Here is a 25,458-nt window from a genome sequence, read left to right on the forward strand (position 1 = left end):
ATATTCAATACCTTCCTCTCATTTTTCCAGTTGGAGTACACTGTCCCCATGCCTCATTAGAAGTGATTCTAGTTTTCAGTTCTAAGCAGGTCTTTTTTCTGCTGTAGTTACTCAGTCCATGTCTGATCATATTTTGAAATATAATAACTTTACTTGGCAAAAGATATCAGGACAGAAGAGATCCTTTGTGAAAATGCTTCACAATTAAGTTTGTGTTTCTATCATGAAAAATAATCTGCATAAGAGAAGTTCAAGAGATAACATGGAGCTTTCGCCTCAGTCTCGAGCGCTAGCTGGCAGCCAAGCGTACGCGCTCAGGGATTAGTGGCCGCCATCGACGGTGCTTAGGTTCCTTTGGGCTCGTCTGCGCCACTCGCTCGCCACACACTCCGCCGTCATAAGCCGCCATCATGGTAAAGCTCGCAAAGGCCGGTAAAAATCAAGGTGACTCCAAGAAAATGGCTCCTCCCCCAAAGGAGGTAGAAGAAGATAGTGAAGATGAGGAAATGTCAGAAGATGAAGACGATGAGAGCAGTGGAGAAGAGGTTGCTATCCCTCAGAACAAAGGCAAGAAGGCTACCACAACTCCAGCAAAGAAGATGGTGGTTTCCCCAACAAAAAAGGTTGCAGTTGCCACACCAGCAAAGAAAGCAGTTGTCGCCTCTGGCAAAAAGGCAGCAGCTATGCCAGCCAAGAAGACAGTTACACCTGCCAAAGCAGTGGTAACACCTGGCAGAAAGGGAGCCACCCCAGGCAAAGCATTGGTAGCAACCTCTGGTAAGAAGGGAGCAGCCACCCCAGGCAAGGGAGCAAAGAACGGCAAGAATGCCAAGAAGGAAGACAGGGACGAAGAAGATGAAGGTGACGGTGAGGAGGAAGACGACGATGAAGAGGAGGATGAGCCAGCAGTGAGGAAGGCAGCTGCTGCTTTTGGTGCTGCTCCTGCCACAGATGATGAGGATGATGAGGATGACGATGACGATGAGGAGGAGGAGGAGGAGGAGGAGGACGACGACGAAGATGACTCTGAAGAAGAACCTATGGAGATTGTACCAGCGAAAGGAAAGAAAGCTCCAGTAAAAGCTGCTCCTGTGAAAGCTAAGAGCACTGCTGAAGATGAAGATGAAGAGGAGGAGGAAGAGGATGACGATGACGAAGAGGAGGAGGACGATGAGGAGGAAGAGGAGGAGGAGGAGGAAGAGGAAGAAGAGCCTGTCAAAGAAGCACCTGGAAAACGAAAGAAGGAAATGGCCAAACAAAAAGCAGCTCCTGAAGCCAAGAAACAAAAAGTGGAAGGCACAGAACCAACTACATCTTTCAATCTCTTTATTGGAAACCTGAACTTCAGTAAATCTGCTCCTGAATTGAAAACGGGTATCAGTGATATTTTTGCCAAAAATGATCTTGCTGTTGTCGATGTCAGAATTGGTGTGTCTAGGAAGTTTGGCTATGTGGATTTTGAATCTGCTGAAGACCTGGAAAAAGCCTTGGAACTCACTGGTTTAAAAGTCTTTGGCAATGAAATTAAACTAGAAAAACCAAAGGGAAAAGACAGTAAGAAAGATCGAGATGCAAGAACACTTTTGGCTAAAAATCTGCCTTACAAAGTTACTCAGGATGAATTAAAAGAAGTGTTTGAAGATGCTGTGGAGATCAGATTAGTCAGCAAGGATGGAAAGAGTAAAGGGATTGCTTATATTGAATTTAAGACAGAAGCTGATGCAGAAAAAACCTTGGAAGAAAAGCAGGGAACAGAGATAGATGGGCGATCCATTTCTCTGTACTACACCGGAGAGAAAGGCCAAAGTCAAGACCATAGAGGTGGAAAGAATAGCACTTGGAGTGGTGAATCAAAAACCCTGGTTTTAAGCAACCTCTCCTATAGTGCAACAGAAGAAACACTTCAGGAAGTATTTGAGAAGGCAACTCATATCAAGGTGCCCCAGAACCAAAATGGCAAATCTAAAGGGTATGCATTTATAGAATTTGCTTCATTTGAAGATGCTAAAGAAGCTTTAAATTCATGTAATAAAAGGGAAATTGAGGGCAGAGCCATCAGACTGGAGTTGCAAGGACCCAGGGGATCACCTAATGCAAGAAGCCAGCCATCCAAGACTCTCTTTGTCAAAGGTCTCTCTGAGGATACCACAGAAGAGACGTTAAAGGAGTCCTTTGATGGCTCTATTCGAGCAAGGATAGTCACTGACCGGGAGACTGGATCCTCCAAAGGGTTTGGTTTTGTAGACTTTAACAGCGAGGAAGATGCCAAAGCTGCCAAGGAGGCCATGGAAGATGGTGAAATCGATGGAAACAAAGTCACTTTGGACTGGGCCAAACCTAAGGGTGAAGGTGGCTTTGGTGGCCGAGGTGGTGGCAGAGGTGGCCGAGGTGGCTTTGGTGGCAGAGGCCGGGGAGGCTTTGGAGGGCGAGGAGGCTTCCGAGGAGGCAGAGGAGGAGGAGGAGACCACAAGCCACAAGGAAAGAAGACGAAGTTTGAGTAGTTTCTTCTATCCCTGTTTCTCCCTCTTCCATTTGAAAGAAAAGGACTCTGGGGTTTTTACTCTGTTACCTGATCAATGGCAGAGCCTTCTGAGGACATTCCAAGACAGTATACAGCCCTGTGGTCTACTTGGAAATCCGTATAGATAACATTTCAAGGGAGATAACCCTGTTGGTGTTGACTGGATATTCGTATAAACTTTTTAAAAGAGATGAGTGATAGAGCTAACCCTTATCTGTAAGTTTTGAATTTATATTGTTTCTTCCCATGTACAAAACAATTTTTTTCCTACGGAGGTTTTTTTTTTTTTTTTTTTTTTTTTTTTTTTTTGCGCGTTGGGGGGTGTAAAGGAAAGCAGAATGTTTTATCATGATTTTTGCTTCAGCAATTTTGGGACAGATTAAAAGTCCTAGAACTCTGAAAAAAAAAAAAAAAAGAGATAACATGGATAGGAAACTATTTTCCTTGGTTGTCACATTTAGCCTAAGGCAGTTGAGGAAGTATTTAAGATACAAGGTCAGGATCTTGGATTTAAATAAGAATTTCCCAGGAAAGTGTTCAGGAAATCTGTTATTAACTATTTAAAACATACTGAACACACGCTGCGGCCCGACTCCCTACCAGATTAGGTTTCCTTCGCGGGCGGAGGTACAGGAAGGTCCCTGGGGATTTGTTCTGCTCTGAATAAATTGCAAAATAAACATATTTTCAGCAGGGGAGATTCATTCACTTTGTGGACTGGTGAAAAGAAATAAGGCTACAATCTCTGCTATTTGCTCTTCTTTCTTCTCTTAATTTCTTTCCTCTTCTCTTTCTAGCTCTTTCTGGGCAGTCTTCGTGTAATTACCCACTTCAATTATCCACTTCAATGCAGATTACTTCCACATCCAACTCAGTCTTCTCCCCTGAACCGCAGATACACACCGTTAATGGCTGCCTACAACCAAGTGTCTCACACGTACCTAAAACGACAACGACAAATGACTCAGCATGCTTCCCCCGCACCACACACACACACAACACACCTACCCCTTCTTCTGTGTCACTTACATCAGGTGAGAAGACTATGCAGCCTTCCAAGCTAAGCAACTCAAATTATCAAAACTCATCCTTTCCCTTTAATGAAAATCATATATTTGATTATCAATTTATTTCATTCTAATGCAAAAATACATATTAATTTTGTTTCCTCTTCCTTCCCAAATGCCACTGCATGTATTCATTGTCCATTAAAAATTTCTTAGATTTCTGCAATAGCTTTCTGCAATAGCTTTCTGCAATAGTTGGATTCCGGGTTTCCTTCCAACCCATTTTTAGGATCACTTCCGAAGATTAATTTTGCAAAAACAGAAAAATAAAGGGTATTACAAACTTAAGAGCCTCCAGAGATTTCTCACTGCTTTCAAAATACAGTCTAGACCTTAGCTTGGAACATAGGATGCCTTATAATTTGGCTCTAAAGCTTCTTTTCTGACAATTACTGCTCTTTATTTTCACACCCATAAACACCAAGACCAAACCACACAAACTTCTCCATTGTTTTAGAAAAAATGCCATGCCTTTTTACATTTCTTTCTCTGTATATTCGTTTTCTCTGCTTAGAGTAGCTCCTCCACTTTATCTTCCTGGCGTACAGAGTCCCCACTGTGGCTTTTCACATGGGATGTTGATTGTTTACTTATGACTCTTTGCTCACTTAATTGTGCTGGCAAAAAGAGGGGATCATGTGTACACCACAGGTATCAAGCAAGGAATAGACATGCAATTTCAGTGAGTAAATACATACGTGAATCCAAGGCAGTGTGTGTCCCTAATAATTCCTATAAATGTTAGTGATATTAGAGTAGGGTAGACAAAACTGTTGAAGAGATAACACATTTTAGGGAGGATGAAAAATCTGGAAAGATAACATTATCTCTTCTCTTTTTATTTTTAGAATGAAGGAAAAGTTGGCTCCATATTTAAAGCATCCCAGAAAATTCTCCTTCGCCTCTCCCTCAAAAACAAATTCAGAAATGATGTCACAGATTTTCCCACTGTCTAATACTGAGACAAATCACAATTTGTAGTGTCAGGGGCACAACTTCTTCTAAGTGAAATGCAGATAGTGATCATGAATGACACATAGAAACACATTTCAGATCTTCGATGATATTAAGAAATAATTGATAAAGTTATTGCATTTACGTTTTGAAAAATCTTTAAATTTTAGGGATACATAATGAAAACACAGCTGTGACATGTGATATGACTTCAGAATAATATGAAATGGTGAGATAGAGTATGGAAGAGGCACATTTATCCATGAGTTGATGAGTGTTTAGGACAGGTGATGAATGATGAGCATTCATTAAAATACCTGTCCAGGTGTGCATGCTTGAAATTCTCTCAGTAAGTTAAAAAATACTTTTTCCATCATGACCAAAGCGTCCACAATTGTGAACTATTAAAGTGACATCAAATATTGTTCTTGTTATTTGTAAGGCATTGATACTTTTTATTCTAGTATCTCCTACTCTATTAATTTTTTAAAATGGAATTATGGACTACTAAATTTATTTGGTTTGGTAGTAGTAATTGCAAACACCGTTTTACACAATGGAATAATTTTTCATATGCTAGTCTCACCCTGTTCAATATTCCCTCTAAGAGTTTTCTGGATTCCATACTAGGTATTAACCTCCTTGTAAGGCTCCCAGCCTTTTAAGCATCTTAGCTTCTTGATATTGCTCTAAATTTGACACATGGTTTTTGTCACAAAGTCTGCCCTAGAAAATTTTTCTAGAATTGGTCTAAACAGATGAAGGTTAAGGTAGGCCATGGATAAAGCTAAGGCAACCTAGGAAGGACAATTCATGGTATCATAAAATTGTTTCCCTGACTCAGAGCAGGCAGACCTCATTTTTTCTTTGATTGCTCTTCTCAGATACTGCTTTTTTTCTTTTGTTCTTTAAACTGAAGGCTTTGTGACAAAGCTGCAGTAAGGATGTCACTCGGAATTTTTCCAATACCATTTGCTCTCTTGGTATCTCCATATTTTGGTAATTATTATCATTTATCATTTTTTCATTATTAGTGTATTTGTTACAGTGATCTGTGATCTTTGATGATGCTATTGTAACTGTTTTGAGGTTCTGGGAACCATGTGCATATAAGATGGTGAACTTAGAACAATAAATGTGTGTGTTCTGACTCTCCTCTGACCAGCTGCTCCCCTGTCTCTCTCCCTCTCCTCAGAACTTCCCATTCCCTGATCCACAACAATATTGATATTAGGCCAAATAATAACCCTACAATGGTCTTTAGGTGTTCAAGTGAAGAGGCATTTGATGTGGCAAACATCACTGTTGTCTTATTTTAAGAAATTGTCACCCCATTCTTCAGCAACCCTGATCAGTCTGTAGCCATTGAGGCAAGATCATCCACCAGCAAAAAGATTATGACTCACTGCAGGCTCAGATGATGTTTAGCATCTTTTAGTAGTAAAGAGTGTTTTGAATTAAGATACATACATATACTAAAGTATAATGTAAACAAAACCTTCATGCTGCTGCTGCTGGGCTGTGCTCAGCTATGTTCGCCTCTTTGCAACCACATGGACTGTGTAGCCCACCAGGCTCTTCCGTCCATGGAATTTTCCAGGCAAAAATATGAATACTGGAGTGGATTGCCATTTCCAACTCCAGGGGATCTTCCCGACCCAGGGATCAAACCCACATCTCTTAGGTCTTCTGCACTGGCAAGTGGATTCTTTACCATTGTGCCCCCTAGGAAGCCATAAATTTTGTACACACTGGGAAATTTAAAAACTCTTGTGACTCACTTTACTTCATTTTCCTTTTATTGCGGTGGTCTGGAACTGAACTCTCAGTATCTCTGAGGTGGACTTGTGCATTTGAACAGAAACATCTCTTGTTTCAGGTGACTCATATCCTTTATTCAAGCTTGACCCTAGTATAAAAAGAGAATCCTCCTGAACATACATTCTTCCCTATACTCCACTCCGTGTGGAAACATCTGTACTCCCCTTGTTGTACTGGTCTCTTTAGCATTACATTCTCATTTTCTTTAGCTTTGCAACCACAAAGAAATGCCCTGATTTACAGAGGCTCCAGGCATCAAACTCACCATTTAACTTATATTTGTTAAATATAATATTTTTCTCATTTTAAAAAATGTAAAGTCATTTTGTATTTCTAAATACTTTCTCACTTACCTAGGTTATTTTCAAACTTATTTTCTATGGTGCAAGATAGGCCTCCTGGGGTGGCGTCATCTACAAAAAATAGATATTTTCTACTGCAGCATTCAGCTTAATGATAAAATTGAATACTGTGGGTTGTACCAAACTACATTTTATACTATCATTTCCCACATAGTGACAAATTTCAAGCCTCAAACCTATTTTAACTGATCAAATAAGTGTATTCAATAAAGAACAACTTAGTACCACTGTTAAGGGAAGAGTATCATCACTAAATATCAAATCTGGATAAATTATTATATGAAATATAGTAGTTAATAAAAAATAATGTTTATGAGATAATTCCAAAATTAATGGAGAAATATTTTGAAATATGTAAAAATCTAAATTCATGATGTAATAACTAAGTGAAAAACATCAGGGTCAGTGGTGAAATACATGGTATGAAGATAAAAAGTAAACAACATACAATATATTGATTTTGTACAAAATTATTTAATATTCATTTATTAGATCTAACAACAAAATTTGGAAGAATATTTACTAACATTGTAGGTATATAAAAAGTTGACTCTCTTTGGTTTATAATTTTACTTTTTTCTTTTTAAATATTCTAGAACCAAAATGAATTTTATGATAAAAAAATTTTTTAACCAGCATCACATATAAGTCACACATTATATGAAATAATGATTCTACTTTATATCCCTTAGCTTTAAGGCACATTAAGAATCAACAGATATTCGTAAAAGAAAAATATCTGTGGAATAGTATTTGAATAACTAGAAAATCTTGAGTAAAGTTAATAGTTAAGTACAGCAAAATTGTTTGGAGCACATCTCAATTAAATAAGATATCTGCTTCCACAAAAGTAGATGTTAAAATAAACCCAGACCTCAACACACTGTGTCAGAATTGTGGCCAGCCCCAATCCCTGAAACAGGGGAATACCAGGATATTCAGGGAAAAGGCACTTAAACTGCTCTGAAACTATCTGCCAAGAATTACTTTGAAATCATACCTAATTTCTTGAGTTTCTGCTTACAAACTTTTACATTATGTAGACAGCAAAAATTGTCTCACCAAACTTTAATATGAAAGTACATCCAAGTGACATTATCTTCCCACCAATAATAACATGGGGAACTTTAATATGAAAGTACATCCAAGCGACATTATCTTCCCACCAATAATAATGAGGCGAAAAAGGAAACATATTACTTGAAATGACTACATCCATGAAGCCTGGGTGTGTCTGTTGAAAACTCAAAACCCTGAGTAAATTATCTGAAGCATTATGTGCTTGCTTTGTCTTAACCCTGGGAGTTCCTCAGCTTCAGAAACTTTGGAAAGTTAGCATGTATAGAGGCTGACATACAGATATTTGTGGAGGAAAAAAAATAGAAGAAGAGTCCAAGATAAAAGGCAGAGAGGGAAGTGAATCTGCTGTGAAAAAGCCCACGCTACCTCACAGGTGAGTGGAATGAAGCCCTGGGCTTCCTAATCCATCAGTGAGAAGGGGAACTCAGCAACTACTTAAAAGCTCTCCCTGTTTCCAGAAATGATGGCAACTGCTGTGGAAAAAAAGAACAGGCTTTTGCATGTAATTAAGCATGATTAAAACTCTCGTCTTTATGTAATTTCAGCTTTATACAATTTCAGTTGCATTGCTGTAAATTTCAGGACTTCCAATTTCAGAGCTGCCTAATGACAGCCCATTAGCCCTTAGCTCTGAAAGAAGGCCCATCTAACAAAAAGAAAGAATGGATAATACTAAAGCCAAATTGGCTTGGTTAACCCTGGGTTCTGCTTTTTGATAAATCCATAAATGACTACGGTCCAGAATCACAAAAGCAAATTTTTCTAAGAACAAAATGAAAAATCTCACTCATTAAACATCAAATCTAATAGATCACACAATTGTCAGATGGCTCTAAAACTTAACACACAAATAATTAAAAACTTTTTTTTATTGCAACTGCAACTGAAATCCTTATTTGATTATAAAGAAATACATATTCCAAAGGCTATTTGAAAAATCAATTTTTTTCTGGTAAATATACTTGAATACTTTTCCTGTGAAAAATGACTATTCACTCTTAATGTTTTATTTGTATACTGTTGAATTATTAGGAAGTGTGCAAATTTTCCAGTCTATTACACTCAGCTTTCCAAAACAAACAGATAGATACTCATGTTATAGCAGTTGGAAATTCCCTATGTTATAAGGGAGTTTTAAAACCAACTTTTATGAATGATGTGAAATTGAGTACCATATTCTGGATTTGTGTATATCAAATGTCCCTGCTGTAGTTACTTGTTTATTTTTGCAACCCTTAAAGAGATGGCTAAGGAGAAAGACAACTACTTTCAAAGAAGTTTCCTCAAGCAGAGTGGAGTAGAAGCCAACAAGTTATGATGTGGGTATAGTATTAAAAATACAGGCTTTTGTACTCAAACCCTCAGTTCAGTACAGTTCAGTCGCTTGTCATGTCCGACTCTGCGTCTACCAATAAGAGAGTTGAGCTCTTGAAAAGTTACCCAACTTCTCTGAGGCTTAATTTTCTCGTGTGCAAAAAGGAGGCATTAACTTCACAGGGTGACTGTGAATATGTAACGAGACAATATACTTAACTTTGCATTCTATTCATTGCCTAGCTCCTAACCTTCTCTAGAGCAAAAGCATTTTAGGGGCAAGTTCACGTCCGGTTCCTTTCCTCTTCCTCTCCTTGTCAAAGGTCAACTGGAAGGAGGTCAACATGTTGCCTAGCAATTAAAAATGGACTCCTAGGCTATGTTCAGAGAGCAGCCTCACCTACTAAGAGAGTTTTAAGCTCGGCATATGCTTATTCAACTAAACCTTTCCTAGTTGATTGCTGTTGAGTCAGGAAACGTAAACGTTCTCTCATTTAATTCTCAACAGTTTGGGTGAAGCAGGTGTTGAATATATTTGGGAAGTAACATGTGACAGAATGTTGTAGACACTTTAGTACCAGGGCTTACTGGTGATGTGGTTTGGGGCATTAGCTCTCTGAGCCACAGTGTCACAATTATCATATGAGGAAAATGGTGCCCATAAAATATTGCTTGGAGGACTTCAGATCCTAGCTCAGGGCCTCATCTGTGAATGCTGGGTTTCTGCTCCTGCTGTCCTTTGTTTTCTTGTCATGTTTCTTATCATGGTTTTAAAATACTGTGGAAAATTATGTTAATGACATTATTTGACATTATTTTACTTAGTAATGATGTAGCTTTTAATATTTGACTGAATGTTGAATTTTTAAAACATGCTGTCCCATATAGCAACTTAGAAGGTGTAAAACAATTTAAAGTGTCATGTGGGACTTCCCCGGAGGCTCAGATGGTAAAGCATCTGCTGGCAATGCAAAAGACCCAGGTTCAACCTCTGGATGGGGAAGACCCTCTAAAGAAGAGAATGGCTCCCCACACCAATATTCCTGCCTGGAGAACTCCATGGACAGAGGAACCTGGGGACTACAGTCCATGGGGTTGCAAAGAGCCAGACACGACTGAGCGACCGACACTTAACTTATGGGACTTCCCTGGCACTCTAGTGGTTAAGATGCCATACTTCCATGTCAGGGGCTGCAGGCTCAATCCCTGGTCAGGGAACTAAGATCCTGCACATCTTGCTGCACAGCGTACCTGGCCCCCCCCAAAAAAAAAATGTGTCATAGAAACACTTTCCACTCTCAAATAATGCGTTGTTTCTTGAATTCTGCTCTTTGCGAATGAAAAAAAAAAAAAAAAAAAAAACAAGTTATACTGTCTCTGTAATGAATATGGAACTTTTACTTCATTACTCTAAGAAAGGCAAAAGAGGATCTTATGAACTACATACCATCATCAAACTAAAATATAGAAAGATTTAAAAGTTTCAATCAGGCCCCAAGGTCATGGAAGAACCAGGCCATGGAGCACTTTTCATTGTCATCAGGGTACTCTCAAGAAAACACTATGCAGTTGGAGTGTATTTGGCATAGTATAGGAAAGACCAAAGGGTATAGTAAAGAGGACAGTATAATAAAGAGCAAAGGGTTTTGCAAGCAAAGAGTTTTGCAAGCAAAACACCTAAGCACTCTCATACTAATCCAAGATAAAAATTTATGTGGAAGGTTACAGTTTTAAAGTCTTCTTCATATTAGAAAAAGGAGGGGAATAATTTAGGTTTTCCAAATTCCTTCTGGCTTTCTATAAGTTTGAAGGAAAGAATGACTATAAAAGTTCAGCAGGGCGGCAACAGTTTCCCTTGGTCCAAAGTGGAAATAAGCGCATTCTGAAAATAAATTTCTATGATTAATTTGAAATACCTGAGGCCAATACTTTGCAAATACTTCAGATATACAATGTGCTGAGCTATATAGTTTAAATTGTACTATTACTGCCCTACCAGTTTCACAGAAAAATTAATAAAACATTAATAAAATACAAGTTATTCTGTAGAATTGAAAAGTAATTGAAAATGACAAATGCTTTGCCCTATTTTCTCATAATTTGAAGATATGAAAACCCCACAAAGACATAGTATAAAAGACTGCTGACAGTGTCATGATCATTTTTAATAAGGAAAGAGTTTGCAATGAATGGCTAAAATCCATACACCATCTCTCCACTAAAGCTTCCATTTAAGACAAGCAGATCTTCAGTCTGAAGAAAACAATTTCATTACATTTGTCTTACCATTTAAAATCATGTATTTATAGACATTCCATCTATAGTGTAATTAAGCACAACTAATTTTATCACACAGAACAATACTGTACATATGTGAGTTGGTAAACACATACATCATACCTCAAATTCTGCCCCCACAGAAATCTATTAGCATATTATAAAAATACACTAATTTTTCCATGCTAACATTCCATAATGTTCTTTGGACAAATATTTACAGCCACATTGATTTTATATTTTAAAGTCTATTTGTAATTATAGTAGCTCATTTATTTTTGTGTATGAAGTTTCCAAACTTCTGCATAAATCCTCGAAATTTGTTTTCATTTGGCTGAAATGAGTGGTAAACACCAGTGTTATAATTAAGCATTGGGCTGGACCTGCCATAACTATTGCCCATAGTTGAGGATTTCACTTCTGGGCGGTGGGTACTGCTATTTGGCACGTTGCTTGTTGGCTGAATAGAGCTTTCAATCTTACAAAATGGCTCAAAACGACTGTAAACACGCCGATCAATTGAATGAGTTCTCAGAAGCTCATCCTTGGGCTTTGATCTTGGAGAAGAAGTTGGTTTTCTTTCAGGAACAACAACTGCTTTAATCTCCTTTGAATCTCGGTACTGGATCTGCTCGGTGTTGAATCTGGGGGCAGAGGCATCTCCTGCTCTTTCTGAGAACTTGCTTTCAGCTGGACCTGAAGAAGCTATGGTTTTGTTACTTTCATTGGATGGAGAACGTATCCTCTGGGGTGAATGTACTGCTACATCTTCCTTACTCTTGTGGATGCTGCCTGGAGAGTTGGATGAAGAGGAATGCTTTCTCCTAGGTGATGAATCATTTTTGGGTTCTGATTTTTTTTGTTTTTGATTCTCTTCAGCCTCAGAAATTAAGGTGTCAGAACTACTACACATTCTGTAAAAGGCAGGTGCTTTGTTTTTGGATAGATTGTCTTTCTTTTCTGGGGCAAGGCTAAGTAATGACCTTAACTTCTGGGATCCCTTTTTCAAAAAATTTGGGGAACCCTTCACTTCTTTCTTGGAAGTGACTTCTTTGTTGGGCTCCTCTTTATTCACATCCAGCAACGCAGCCATGGAAATTGACTTGGTAGCAGTGCCACTTGGAGGATCTCCCTTGGGAACCTCCTCTTCCCCCTCCTCCTCCTCTTCCACACCATGGGTCACATTGTGCATGCTTTTAGAACTTTTTAACAAATCCTCTTTAGGTTTTTCTGGTTGTCTCACTGGATTCCTGGTAAGTGTGCTATACACATAATGCTTACTATTTCCATGATTCATACTGGCTTTTGAATGATCAAAGAATGGGAAACTGCGCCTTTTAAGCAGATTCTCATTTTTCTGATTCTTTAGGTTTTCTGTCTGCTTGTTTGCACACAAGGTTGTATATACATAGTTGTTTGACTCTGTAGGGCCATTTGTAGTTGAGTTTAAAGCTGGTGGGTGGCTTTCAGGAACCTGTAAGGTATGCATTTTTGGTGCCTCTGGCTGCACCGAGAACTTGGGTGTTGACTCCTCTGAGGGTTTGTCTGTCATAAGCTGTGCGCCTGTTGGGGTGTCTGGGATCTTTTTAGGTGTGTCACTTCCCTGGGAACCAACGACAGTTGAATTTGAGGAATCAGTTGTACAACTGTTGACCTCCTGCTGCTCAGGTAAAGTGGGTTTAAACACGAGAGAGGAACGAAGCCGTGAGTGAGCGTACAGGGCGCTGGCTTTCAAATTCTCATGTCCCTCATAGCCCTCAAACCTGTCGGCGGGAGCAGATCCGTTGGAATCAGGGGCAGCTTCCGAATGGTCATTTAAGTAGGACTCAATTCTCCAGTTACGCAAAAATGACTTTGTGGTATGTTCAAGGGTTGGCATACGTTGTTGCAAGAAGCGAATATGATTATCTGTCCCGTTAAAAGACCTCCGCACGTTGGAATTCCTTTCTGGAAGATTGGTCGTCTTCCTCTGGGCAAGGCGGTCAGCAAAACTCTGGGCAGGTGTGTGCTGGTGGCCTCCGTAGCCGCCCCGGGATGACGATGCCACGCTGAGACTGTCTGAAGGCCTTTTCCAGTTCCCAGGAGCATTAACATTTCGATTCAGAGCCCTGTTGAGCAGCAAGTATGGCGTCGATTCTGGCTGTTCCCCGGCATAACTGTGCCTCTTCCAATTTTCATTTAACTGACTGTGCTGAGGCTGACGGATTGGACCATTAAAGTTGGGAACAAAGTGAGGTTTGTAGGCATGATTTCGTAAGTTGAATTTGTCATGTTCATTGCGAGTATATATCCCTCTGTTTTTGAAGTAGCTAGAATCTAGTTTGTGAATGCTGTCTTGTCTGCCAAAAAGATTTCTTTGGCTGGAAACAGAAGCTAAGGAAGACACGGAGCGCTGGTAAGTGCCGTTCTCCCAGAGGGCTTTGCCGTGGTTCACCCTGACTGACTCTTCTGGGGCAAAAGAGCTGGGGACACAGGACCTGGCGTAGAGAGTTCTAAACTCCTCGTCGAAAGACTCAACAAGTTGTCCTGTGATTATCTGAACCATGCTGAGATGTGCTTTTTCAAATGACCACATGTAGCTGGAGAAAAAAAAAAAAAAAAGCAAAATTGGCAAATGTTAACTATGTTGACAATCCTTAGCTCTACTAAGATGTGTCATTTAATATTGACAATGAGTATTTTTGTTTTCTTTAATTACCATAATTTAGAGCTTCAGTCATTATATCTTTGCAATATGTCTCCTCACTCCTGTATTCATATTTTAAATAACAAAGCAACTCAAGTCCTGGCTTTGAATCCATCCATAATTTTGAGAAGTACAAGGAAAGCTGAGTGTACATTTTACATCTCTGCCTACTAAGATTTTATGGAGCAAAACATGGTATTCTACTTTATATGCAGCACCCTGGTCAGGTGCAGGCAAGCTGGTATTGGAGGAAAAGTTGAGAAAACTGGCCTCTTCCAAGCCAACTATTCCACATGAACTTGGACATTAGTTTCCTCCCAGCCAGAATGAGAAAAAGGACAGAATAATTATTACAATTCCTTATGGTCATAACATGTCGGGATGCAAGACAGTCTGTGCTATCGCACATATTTCATCTCTGTGTCTTAAGAGTACATGGAGTTTCGGGTGCTAGAAGGTGGAAACAGACATAGGATTTGCGGCAGCAGCCTCAGCCTCTAAAGGCATCCTTCAATTCACTCAGTGTCCACCGTAAATTCAGTACTCACAAACCAAGCCAGTTAGAATGCCAATTAAGATCTCTGCTTGTAGAATACAATTGCTTTCATGTACAAAAATGCCTTTATTGTACTTTGTGGAATTTCTAAATCTCTTTCCCAGAGTTTAGACGTGACACTTGTCTTGAAGTTTCATATATAACTTTAAATCTTATTTTAGAAAATCTTGATAATGTAACATATAGCGACACTGAGCTGAAAAAGCCATTGTAATATGCTAGGCCTCAAAAAAATGGATATGATATAATGGAGGGGTAATATGAAAGGAGCATACTGTTTATACAGGGAAGACAGTAACAAAGGCAGATGGAAATATTAAAAGAATGTACAGAACAATAAAATACATAAAATATCATAAGCAGCAGTGTGCAACTTAAAAAGCTTATTCTGATATGTTCAGTTTTCTCTAGTGTGCTTACTAAATGCATGGTACGAGCAGAGTACATCAAGGTACTTTTTATGTACAGATGTGTGACCACCAGGATGACTTACAAGAAATGGTACAAAAGTGAATTGTTACAGGAATTTTCAATCCAACTGTAGATATGAATATAAAATTTGCTAAAAACAGCAAGCAAAGGCATGAATGATCAGCTTTCAAATAGGAGGATATCCCCAGAGACACTAAGAGATTGGCAGTATTTTGAAATTAGAAGCCAGGAATTTCAGATTTGAAAAGTGGGAAAACCATTTTGGGGAAAGGAGAAACATGGAAAAAGAAAGGGAACAAGAGTGGTTATGTTTTGGCTGAACACAGAAAGCAAATTATACTTAGTTGAAGTAAGAAGCTATAGAACAGACTGATGGGGTCTTCTCTGACCGTCCAGTGGTTAAGATTTCACCTTCCCAATTCAAGGGGTGAGGGTTTGATCCCTGGTCAGGGAAGTAAGATTCCACATGCCTCGTGGCCAAAAAACAGAAGCAACAAACAGAAGCAATACGGTAACAAACTCAACAGACTCTAAAAATGGTCCACAGCAAAATAAAATCTTTAAACTCGTGGAGGAAATCTTGAAAACAAAGCAAAGAGATCACAAGATTAAAAAAAAAAAAAACAACTTACAAAATTCTCTCTCAGTCAAACCTGTGGACAATACTAAGTATCTTCCAGGTTTTACTATGACAATTTCAAATGAGGGTATCCAATTCAAGATTTGATTTCCATACATTGTCCATGTACAATACACATTACAGTATACACTGTATACATGCAATACACAATGTACAATATACATTGTCAAGAAAAGCTTGTGCGTTTTATGTCCTCATTGTTGGTATCATGATGCAGCCAGACTGCTGTGTCTTCCTGATAACCCTGTCCTCACGATGTGTGAGCTATCACAGCGTGTGACCTGGGAGTACAGACGCCAGACCTCCCTAGAAACGCTGGGAGCCTAGCATATAAAGACACTTTATGGCACAGAAATATGAATTAAGGTATGTATAAAATAGCTAATGAGAACTGACTGTAGAGCACAGGGAACTCTACTCAGTGCTCTGTGGTGACCTCAATGGGAAGGAAATCTGAGGAAGAGGGGATACATGTCTCTGTATGGCTGATTTATTCTGCTGTACAGTAGAAACTCATGCAATACTGTAAAGCAACTATACTCCAGTAAAAACAGCAACATCAAAAAGGAGGCATTCGGAATTTGCCTACAAGGAAAACAATGGCAATACCGGAACAGAGACTTGAAAGCTGTTTCTACCCAAAAGGGTGTTCATTTTTAACCAGTTTCCACAAAAACCAGTTCATAACTGTTCCACTAGATCCTGACCTCATATTTGCTGATGATAAGAAAAATCCATAATGATTAGGCAGAAAAAAAAATGGCAAGTGCTACAAGCCCTTTTAAAAAAATTCATTTTTTAAAAGAAGTCTATTTGAAATTAACATGAAATAATAGAGAGAAGAGTTGTTAGATAATAGTTTTGATGAATTTTAATAATCTGTGGTCCTACAAGTCCATATTCATTTCCACAAATAGTAACTTAAGTTTTGCCTCTGTCTTATGATGTAGATGAGAAGCTAAAGAGTTTCTGTAGCTATTTGTTTGTTCTTCCCAACACCAGTTTTAAAGTAGCTCAGTTATAGTCATCTCAAAAGATATCACCTATTAATAGTAAGACGAAGCTGACATGAAGTTATTGCTGAAGATAATCTCCAAAGTCAAGTTAATAATAAAAATAGAAAGCACTCATTAGGATGAGATTAACTAGTAAACACCATTCTATAAGTCAAGTGAACTCTCATTTTAATTAAAATTTTCAATTAAAACCCCTCTAAAACCAAGTGGGTCTGAACAAATAGATACACAAATAATGAGTCTTTGCAATAATTCATTAACTTCAAGCACTGCTCTTAACACATTTTCCTTTAAAGCTGCAAAGAGGATTTTCACTAGAGGATCCCTGAGCAAATATTAACAGTTAAAATGTGCCTAGAATAGTAGCTGCCTTTGGGGTTTTTTGATGCATTAACTCATTTAATTCTCATGACACAAGATAGGTTCTATGATTATGCTCCTTTTACAGAGGAAGAAATTAACACGCAACCAAAGTAACTCGCCATGGCCATTCCCTTCAATGCGCTGCCTCCTTTTTCTGGACTTTAAAGTTCTTAAGACAAGAGGCAAAATTTTCCCTTGCCTTATCCTGTTGACATCCACAGCACTCCTGAATTTTTCCCACAGCCTTTAGTAGTGAGTCTACTGTGCTCTGCTGACCCAGGAGTTCAGGTGTTTGTTGGCATTTTTATCTGCCTATTGTTATGACCTTACTGTGTGACCCATTCAAGATCTACGTCTGAAATTTATAAGGGAGTTTCAAGGCAGCACTTTACTCTAGAGCCAGCCAGACCTGGACTTGGTTGCCAGACCTGAACTGCCTTTTGGTCCTTAGCTGTGATGTTTTTAGACAAGCCACTGAACCTTCTAGAACTTCAGTTTCATCATTTATAAAATGTAGGTAAAAACAAGTGCCTTGCAGATACATTGTAAGGACTGGGAATGAAACATAAAGGCTAAGTTAGAACAGAAATGGATGTATTCCTCCAGTGGTAGTATAGAAAGACGCCAAGGAGTAGACCGGGGGCTGGAAAACCCACCCACCATAGCATTTAAACAGTCAGACTCTTCAGTGAGTTTTCAGTAACACTGTGATTACAGCATAAGAATCATCAGGGTCTCAATAATACTAAAATAATAAGAGCAACCCATTAAGCAGGTTCTTCCAAGAGATACAGCTTCTATTTATATAAACAATTATTATGCTTCATACTGTTTTCATAAGGAACAAAAACACCTTAAGCATTATAAATCTTTAGGGAACCTGAGATATTATTCAATTCCCTCATTTGGGGGAGGAAGAGTTTAAAGCCCAAGTAAGTTATGTGACTTGCTGATGACTTAATATTCTTTCAGCCAGAACTGAAACGCAAGTCTCTCCAAGTTTTCCATGCAAGGATTCTTCTTTTACTTTTAATCAATAACTAAGCAGATTACATTAAAGCTTGAAACTCATAAATTCTATAAATGATTGATAATACTGGAGTGTAAATACAATGACCTTACCTGTAGGAACCAAACATAACTTTCTGGCAGTCAACCAGCAAAAATTTCTGTTCCATTTTTCCATGAAATTTTGCCCCTGTTTTGGAAAGATAATCTTGACCTTTTACTGTCCGCACTCGAATATTCTAGAATTGAATGTAAAAATAAAGTAAATATTATGGTTAGAGAGGGGATATTTTGAAAAGTAAAATATATTAATATAAAAACTTTTTAATCAAAAAAGTATACAGGTAACAATTTTGTTAAACATATAACAATAAAGACAGAGAAGTACATTTTAAAACAAAACCTGAAAAGAAAGCACTCAAAGAAAACAGTCACTTAAATTATGCATTTTAATATAATTGAAATCATTTATACATGACAGTTTTATAAATCTCTTAGGGTCCTACTGCAAGAGCTCCTTTCAGGTTATAGTAGCATGACAACAAAACAAGATGAAAATTCGCCTTCCTCTTGATGACTCAGACATCACTGAAATGATTGTGACAAGAAACATCTGCTGAATGAAAGAATCACTCAAGTCAGTTGTTTCAAGGTTGCCCATGTAAAACGGAAACATTAATTATGACTGACAGCAAAGTTAACTCAGGAGCTTAAGTGCCCCACCATCAAGAAAAGGACCCTATAAAACCATCGTGAAGATGATGAAGTCGTAATCTGAAAAGGACAAGGGGACCCGTCTGTGGTCGCCACCTTCAATATATGGTGTGCACCTGGAGTGTCATAGCTCACTGTGCCTCTCATTTGACTGAGGCAGAGCACCTGAAGAAAAGAAAACGAAGTACAGAGTTCTTACTCTGAGACGCTGAACGTGACAGCCCTGTTTCTCGGTCATACTCAGGAAATGACTAAACTTGGACTCATCAAGCAGAATGTACACAGATATTCCTCGAGTTGATGCCTCCACGATTTCTTTGAAAATGTCCACGTCTGTAAATACATCCATCGCTAAGGCAATGACCTGTTAAAGATACAAATAGGAAACGATGTTAGATACCCAATAGAGAGAGACCAAGAAAGCGCCTGCTTTCAGAAAAAAGTGGATAAAATAGAAAATAGCTAAATGTATATTGAAAATAAACTATTATACACATCTGTGTCTTTTTTCCTGTCTTGCATACAGGGTCGTCATTGCCATCTTCCTTTTGGACTCAGAGGGAGAGGGAGAGGGTGGGATGATTTGGGAGAATGGGAATTCTAACATGTATACTATCATGTAAGAATTGAATCGCCAGTCCATGTCTGACGTAGGGTGCAGCATGCTTGGGGCTGGTGCATGGGGATGACCCAGAGAGATGTTGTGGGGAGGGAGGTGGGAGGGGGGGTCATGTTTGGGAACGCATGTAAGAATTAAAGATTTTAAAATTAAAAAAAATTAAAAATAAAAAATAAAATAAAATAAAAATAAAAAAATAAAAATAAAAAGAAAAAGAAAATAAACTATTTACAGATTTATCACATTAAATAATTTCATACTAGCTTTAAGTCAAAGGGAATCTGCATTTCAGTAGAATGTTGAGTGAAGGGCAGATGTGAATCTTGGTGATTGAGGTTGTCCGCAGGGTGGATGGAGGGGGCAGTTAGGTGAAGGGTGGAAATTAGTGCTAATGTTTCTCATGGGAAATATTTCCAGGGGAAAGCAAGATTTCTGGAACTGGTTGTTAGAAATAAAAGTCTTGGTGAACAGGGACAGAAAAAGAATCTTCTAGAAATAGAAATATAGTGAGAAAGGACCAAAGATAAGAAAGGTATAAGGAGAATTGAAGACAAAAAATTAAATACATATGCCTAAAATTAGCAGGGCAGACAGAACAAGTAAATGAAAAAAAATGAACAAAAACAGATGATTAAAAAGGTAAATAGAGAAAGAAATATCCTTAAGGAGCAGGCCCCCAAAATGGAGAGAGTCCAAGTTAACAGTTGAAAACAGAACCACTACTGACTCTGAGAAGCAAGGGGAATGAAATGATGCTGAAGTCATTCAACGGACCACCCACTACATGCCAGATGCGAAGGACCGAATCCCTGCCCTTTGCCAAGCTTACAAAGTGGGTAAAGAGGCCATAAACAATGCATCGAAGAGGGAAATTACATGATAAGCTTAAGATAATGTTTACTGGGGAAAAATTAGAGCAGGATGAGGAAGGTCACGAGTTCCTGGAAATGGAGAAGTGGGGGTCTGTGACATCTCTGAGAGAATGTCCTTTGAAAAGGCCCTTACGGTGGATATCCTGACAGATTGTATCGCAAGCAGGGGGACCCCACAGTGCAAAGGTCCTACCTCAGGTTTAAGGAACAGCAAGGGTGGGAAATAAAACAAGAAATGGAAAAACTTATCAGAAAGCCTTGAAGACGTTACAAATCTTTCCGTGTTTTTTCTTAAATAAAATGTCAGCTGTTGAAACTTTTTATTGAGGCAATAATATGGTCTCATTTATGTTCAAAAAAGATTGCTCTGGCCTCTGTGTTAAGAACAGACGGTAAGGCTAGGAGGCAGGGTGGAAACGGGGAGGCCAGTTAGAACCACCGGAGCGATTCCAGTGGGAGGTTACAGTGGCCCGGATCAGAACGGTACTGGGAGCCGTCACCTCCAGTGATGAGCAGAAACAGTCAACACGGGGTGCTTTCAGTTGCAAGGACTTCTGTATGGGCTGAATGTGGGATGAGAGAGAATGAGGGGAAAAGAGCATGACTCTAAGATTTTGGGGCTCTTTAACCTCAAGGACCAAGTTGTCATCAACTGACATAGGGGAGGGTACAGCTGGAGTAATGTTTAGTTAAAAGATTAAAAAGTCAAGGGACCTGGATATTCAAGAGGAATGCTGCGTAGGGAGGTCTAGGGCAGAACTGTCAGCTGGGTGTCAGAGGGTAGATATGATGACTAAATCCAAGTCAACAAGGGAGACAAGGTGAATAAGTTAGTACAAGCGGCAGGGCAGCAAAGGAAAGCTAAGCAAAGGGGGTATCCTGAGAGGCACGTCAAGACAAGGTGTTAACAAGAAGGGTGTCCTCAGGGGTGTGCTATCATACCGTAAGGCCAAGTAACACGGGGATTAATTATTCATCAGATTTAGTAATATACAGGTTATTGATGATTTCACAGTGTAGTTTTAGTGGAACAGTGAGATCAAAAGCTTTCTAGGGAGGGTTTTAAGAGAGCTTGACTGGACAGACACGGGAAATAGCATGTACAGGTAACTCTTTTTGAGTAATCTGGCTACGATAAGAAGCAGAAAATCGGAGCGGTAGCAGTGAGTTAAGCTGGGTCAATGGAAGTTGTATGTTTTACTTTACGGTGAGAGAAGTAACAGCAGGTCTGTGTGCTAATGAAATGCTCCAGTGAAGAGTGAAAATTAATGATGCAAGAGATAGTTGGAGGTGGTATGGGGAATTGGGGGTTTCTGGAGGAAAGTCTTAGAGTAGGCAATAAAATACAGGCTATAAGGGTAAAATCATCAGAGTACAGGGAATAAAGGCCAGTAAAAGATCACTGTACTGCCAAGGCAGAAGCCAGGTAGAAGGTGGTGGTGGGAGGGCAGGTGTGGTGCTTGCGGTGGCGGGGGTATGATGTTCTCTGAATGCTACCATTTTCTTTGTGAGATGGGAAGACCCTGGGTTATGGAAGACATGTAAGCGTATGAGGAAAGGGGCATAAATAGTCATCTAAGATGATGGAAAAGGCAATAGGGCATGAAGGTAGTGTAACTGCAGGGCAGCATTAAGAACCCATCAAGTCATAAATTTAAAATGGACCAGTCAATGTGGTTGTGAAGAGGGGAGCAGTTATGTAGCACACAGTCAACTGAAATGCTCCAGTGAAGACTGAAAATTAACGATGAAGGAGATAGAAGATGTGTAATGTAGGGGGTTTCCCTTGTAGTCAGATGGTAAAGAATCTGCCTGTAGTGCAGGAGACCCAGGGTCTGGGTCGGGAAGATCCCCTGGAGAAGGAAACGGCAACCCACTCCAGCATCCTTGCCTGGAAAATCCCATGGAGAGAAGAGCCTCGTGGGCTGCAGTCCATGGGGTCGCAAAGAGCTGGACATGTCTGAGTGACTAACACGCACGTACATACAGTGTGCAATAGCTAAGATGATTGATCCTGGGATTTACACTCAATAAAGAGAGGAGAGATGGTGTCACAGATGTGAGGGGCAGGGAAACAGGGGTAGGATCAATGAATCTGAGGTCTCGCTGGGGCTAAATGATAATTAAATATTAAGGAATTGTCATTAATTTTTTACGATAACAGCAATATAATCATAAAAGGTAATATCTATCCTTTCTTTTAAATAGACACATTAATATAGCTACAGATAAAAATTGTATTTAATTCACATTATAAAAGCTGAACCAAAACTGGTGATGAAAAGTGAAAGCCAGTTGATGGTACATGAGTGTTTTATATGCTGTTTTTTCTACTTTTGAAAATTTCCACAGCACAAAGTTAAAAATAAATAGATAAGCGAGTAAGTGGACATTGGATACTAGCAGGTTCCAGAGGTACCATGTGCCAGAAATACAAGCAGGAGTGTTGGTCACAGGAGGACGAATTAGGTCCTACAGGATCTGCAGTTACAGACTGTGATGCTATCAAGGACCTGATTGGGAGTCAGGGCTGAGATGCATGTAGGACAAGATCGTGGAAGGAGAGCAGGAAAAGGAACTGGTCTTTAGAAGGATCCTTTCCACGCATACTGAAATTGCCACCAGAACTGCTGAAAAGAGTGACGGCACCAAGCAACAAAAATGGTCAAGAAACAAGAAGGAAAAGAAATACCCTGGCGATAGGCACATGGCAGCAACCACTAAGATAACGTGTTGGATACACTGCAAGTACACAGATGAAGAAGGTCACGGATAATATCTGGTTTAATCCAATAAGATGCTAGCACAAAATACTGGACCGTGTTCAAACAACACAAGATGACATTCTTTAAACTATCAATAAAACATACTTCAATCAGATTTTCTTGAGGAAGAATAATTTCAATCATTCTAATGGCCTTCCATGACCCTTTCCTTATTTATGATTGAGATGAGGTGCCAGAAGGGAGAAGCTAGTGAGAACAGCCTCATCTGTGTCTTCTACATACTCTTTAGAAAATCAAACATGTTAAAAACCTTCAGTCACATCCGCAGTTATTAATGTGTTTATGATACAATAATGAGTGATGTGATGGTATATGGACATTGACATAAAGAAATGAAAGTGTCCATTTTACAAACTTATTTTACAAAATAACTTTAAAAACCATGTCTGGAGCAGCCTAGCACTAATTTTTTAACTAAAATGGGATTTTTTTAAATAGAAAAATAGTATCATACTATATGGTATTTTTAAAAAAATGACCAGCATATCTAAAGAATTTGTTTATAATTTGCCAGAAAAATCATGTAACAAATTACTTCAGACTTTGGAAATGAACACAAATGTATGACAGATAAATAAAGGGTTTTGTTTGTTAAAAGTAACTGAAGCCATTCAGCCAATGGATGATTCTAGCACATATAAGATAGAATAAATGGCAATCTCTCTTGCATGACAGATAACACAATACATCAGGATCCGGGAGACCAGATTACACATTTCTGACAAGTTTATCTGATGGCAGCAGAGCCAGGTACCTTATCAGGATTTCTGGTTCCCAATACCCTCAATAGATACCTAGAAAAATTATTTGAAGTCTACAGAGAATTTCAGCTGTGCCAAGAAAGGCAAAATAAAATATAAAAGGTAGCCACCTTTTTAACTGGTGGGTTACATTCAGGAAAAGGAATGATAATTAGAAATGAGCTATGCCAAACCTGATATGAAGGTATTACATTGCCAGCTAGTTAGCTAAATCACACTGTGCTGTAGAAATAACCAAAATGACTGTATCTAATGAAACAAAAATGATATGCTTGATTAGTACAAGGTTTATCAAAGGGTACTTTAATTAATTTTCTAAGTCAACACAGAGGTCATTTACATTAAATGGGATTCATTAGACTGCCATGTAACATATTTTTAAACTTTTCTTGCCTCTTCATTAGTTACTTTGATTCTTTTTTGATAAATTAGAAATGGAAACAAGCAAATGCATTCCTCAGCAACATGAGACTTGGAAAACTTTTAGGAAGGTATTCTGTGTCACTTTTAACATTTGAGAGATATCTTGCATCTTTTAGTAGTTTCAGAGAATTTGATTCAAGGATCGGAGTTACCACCTATTTATCTCAGATTAGTAAATTTTCCTGAAGGGACCTAGACACAATTAATTAAAATACTATAAATAGTGACAAAACATTTATGGTAACTTCATATTCATGATACAACTGAAATTCATTTAGAGAAGGAAATAATGAGTTGTTATGTAATACACTCTAAAAATAATTCAGAGAAAGGAAAAAAAATGTTCTATTGCTGCAAGAATGTTAGGGGTGAGTACAAAGTAGAATGACATGTACTACTGGGGATTCATGAATAAGCCTTAAAAAATCAATAAAGATTATTTTTAGCCATACAACTGGAAGACTAGCATTACAGGCATAGAGGCAAAGATCAAAATGATGATCACAGTAGTATCTTAATAAATGTTTATTGAATTAACCTAAATATAAGCACAAAGATTATCTGCTTTATGATTATGGAGCAAATTTACTTAGGATTTAACTGTATAGCTCCTACGAAGGATCTTGCAAATCTGATACACATTTAGATATGATCTTGATAGGAATATAAATCCTGAAAGATAAAATATCCAAAATACTATGTGCCTTTAAATGACCCAGATACTTAATGAAATGTAAGTATACTTTGGGTTAATGTTCTGTCATTACAGAACTGTCAGCATCACTTTCAAAAATTGAAAAAGTGAATATTATACCTTTTATGCTTCAAAATACTAAGCACCATTTGAAAGTATTCAGGCTTTCTTGGTAATTTCCTACATACATACAGGAGGAGGATTTACTTTCTTCCAACAGGAGAAAAGCTAAAAAGGAGTTCAAATTAATAATAATAAAAAAGAACACTTTAATAATTACATTTGTAATAAAAATCAACACAGCTGGAAAACCTTAAAACCAAGTAATAGAAATTAAGATAAATGATCACCTAAGAAATATATATTTGTAAATCTGTAATGCCTGTTAAAAGCAATGTCCTAAATGAATTTTAGAAATAAAAGGAAGCCTGATATTAAGAATAAGTGATTTTGGTCCTTATCCTACTGAAGCCTAAGTGAAAGTATTCATTT

At 38.4% G+C, this 25,458-nt stretch overlaps 2 protein-coding genes across 3 annotated transcripts in view; one reads left to right on the forward strand and one right to left on the reverse strand.

The window, feature by feature from the left end:
* The first annotated feature begins 278 nt into the window (after nt 1-278).
* Nucleotides 279-2,795, forward strand: LOC101114063 (nucleolin-like). Its single transcript, XM_027958475.3, has one exon. It carries the CDS (start codon nt 411-413, stop codon nt 2,499-2,501), a length of 2,091 nt encoding a protein of 696 aa, XP_027814276.2. The 5' UTR covers nt 279-410; the 3' UTR covers nt 2,502-2,795.
* Nucleotides 2,796-7,179: 4,384 nt separating this feature from the next.
* FAM83B (family with sequence similarity 83 member B) overlaps nt 7,180-25,458 on the reverse strand; it is a 105,211-nt gene continuing 86,932 nt past the window's right edge. For both annotated transcript variants that reach the window (XM_027958449.3, XM_027958450.3), the window contains 3 exons: nt 19,011-19,175; nt 18,212-18,336; nt 7,180-13,975 (listed from right to left, as the gene is read on the reverse strand). In XM_027958449.3, the coding sequence (XP_027814250.1) occupies nt 11,665-13,975; nt 18,212-18,336; nt 19,011-19,175 (2,601 nt within the window). In that variant the 3' untranslated portion in view covers nt 7,180-11,664. The remainder of the gene's footprint in view (nt 13,976-18,211; nt 18,337-19,010; nt 19,176-25,458) is intronic.

Source organism: Ovis aries, chromosome 20 (genome assembly GCF_016772045.2).
Source record: "Ovis aries strain OAR_USU_Benz2616 breed Rambouillet chromosome 20, ARS-UI_Ramb_v3.0, whole genome shotgun sequence".
Classification (NCBI taxonomy): Eukaryota; Metazoa; Chordata; class Mammalia; order Artiodactyla; family Bovidae; genus Ovis; species Ovis aries.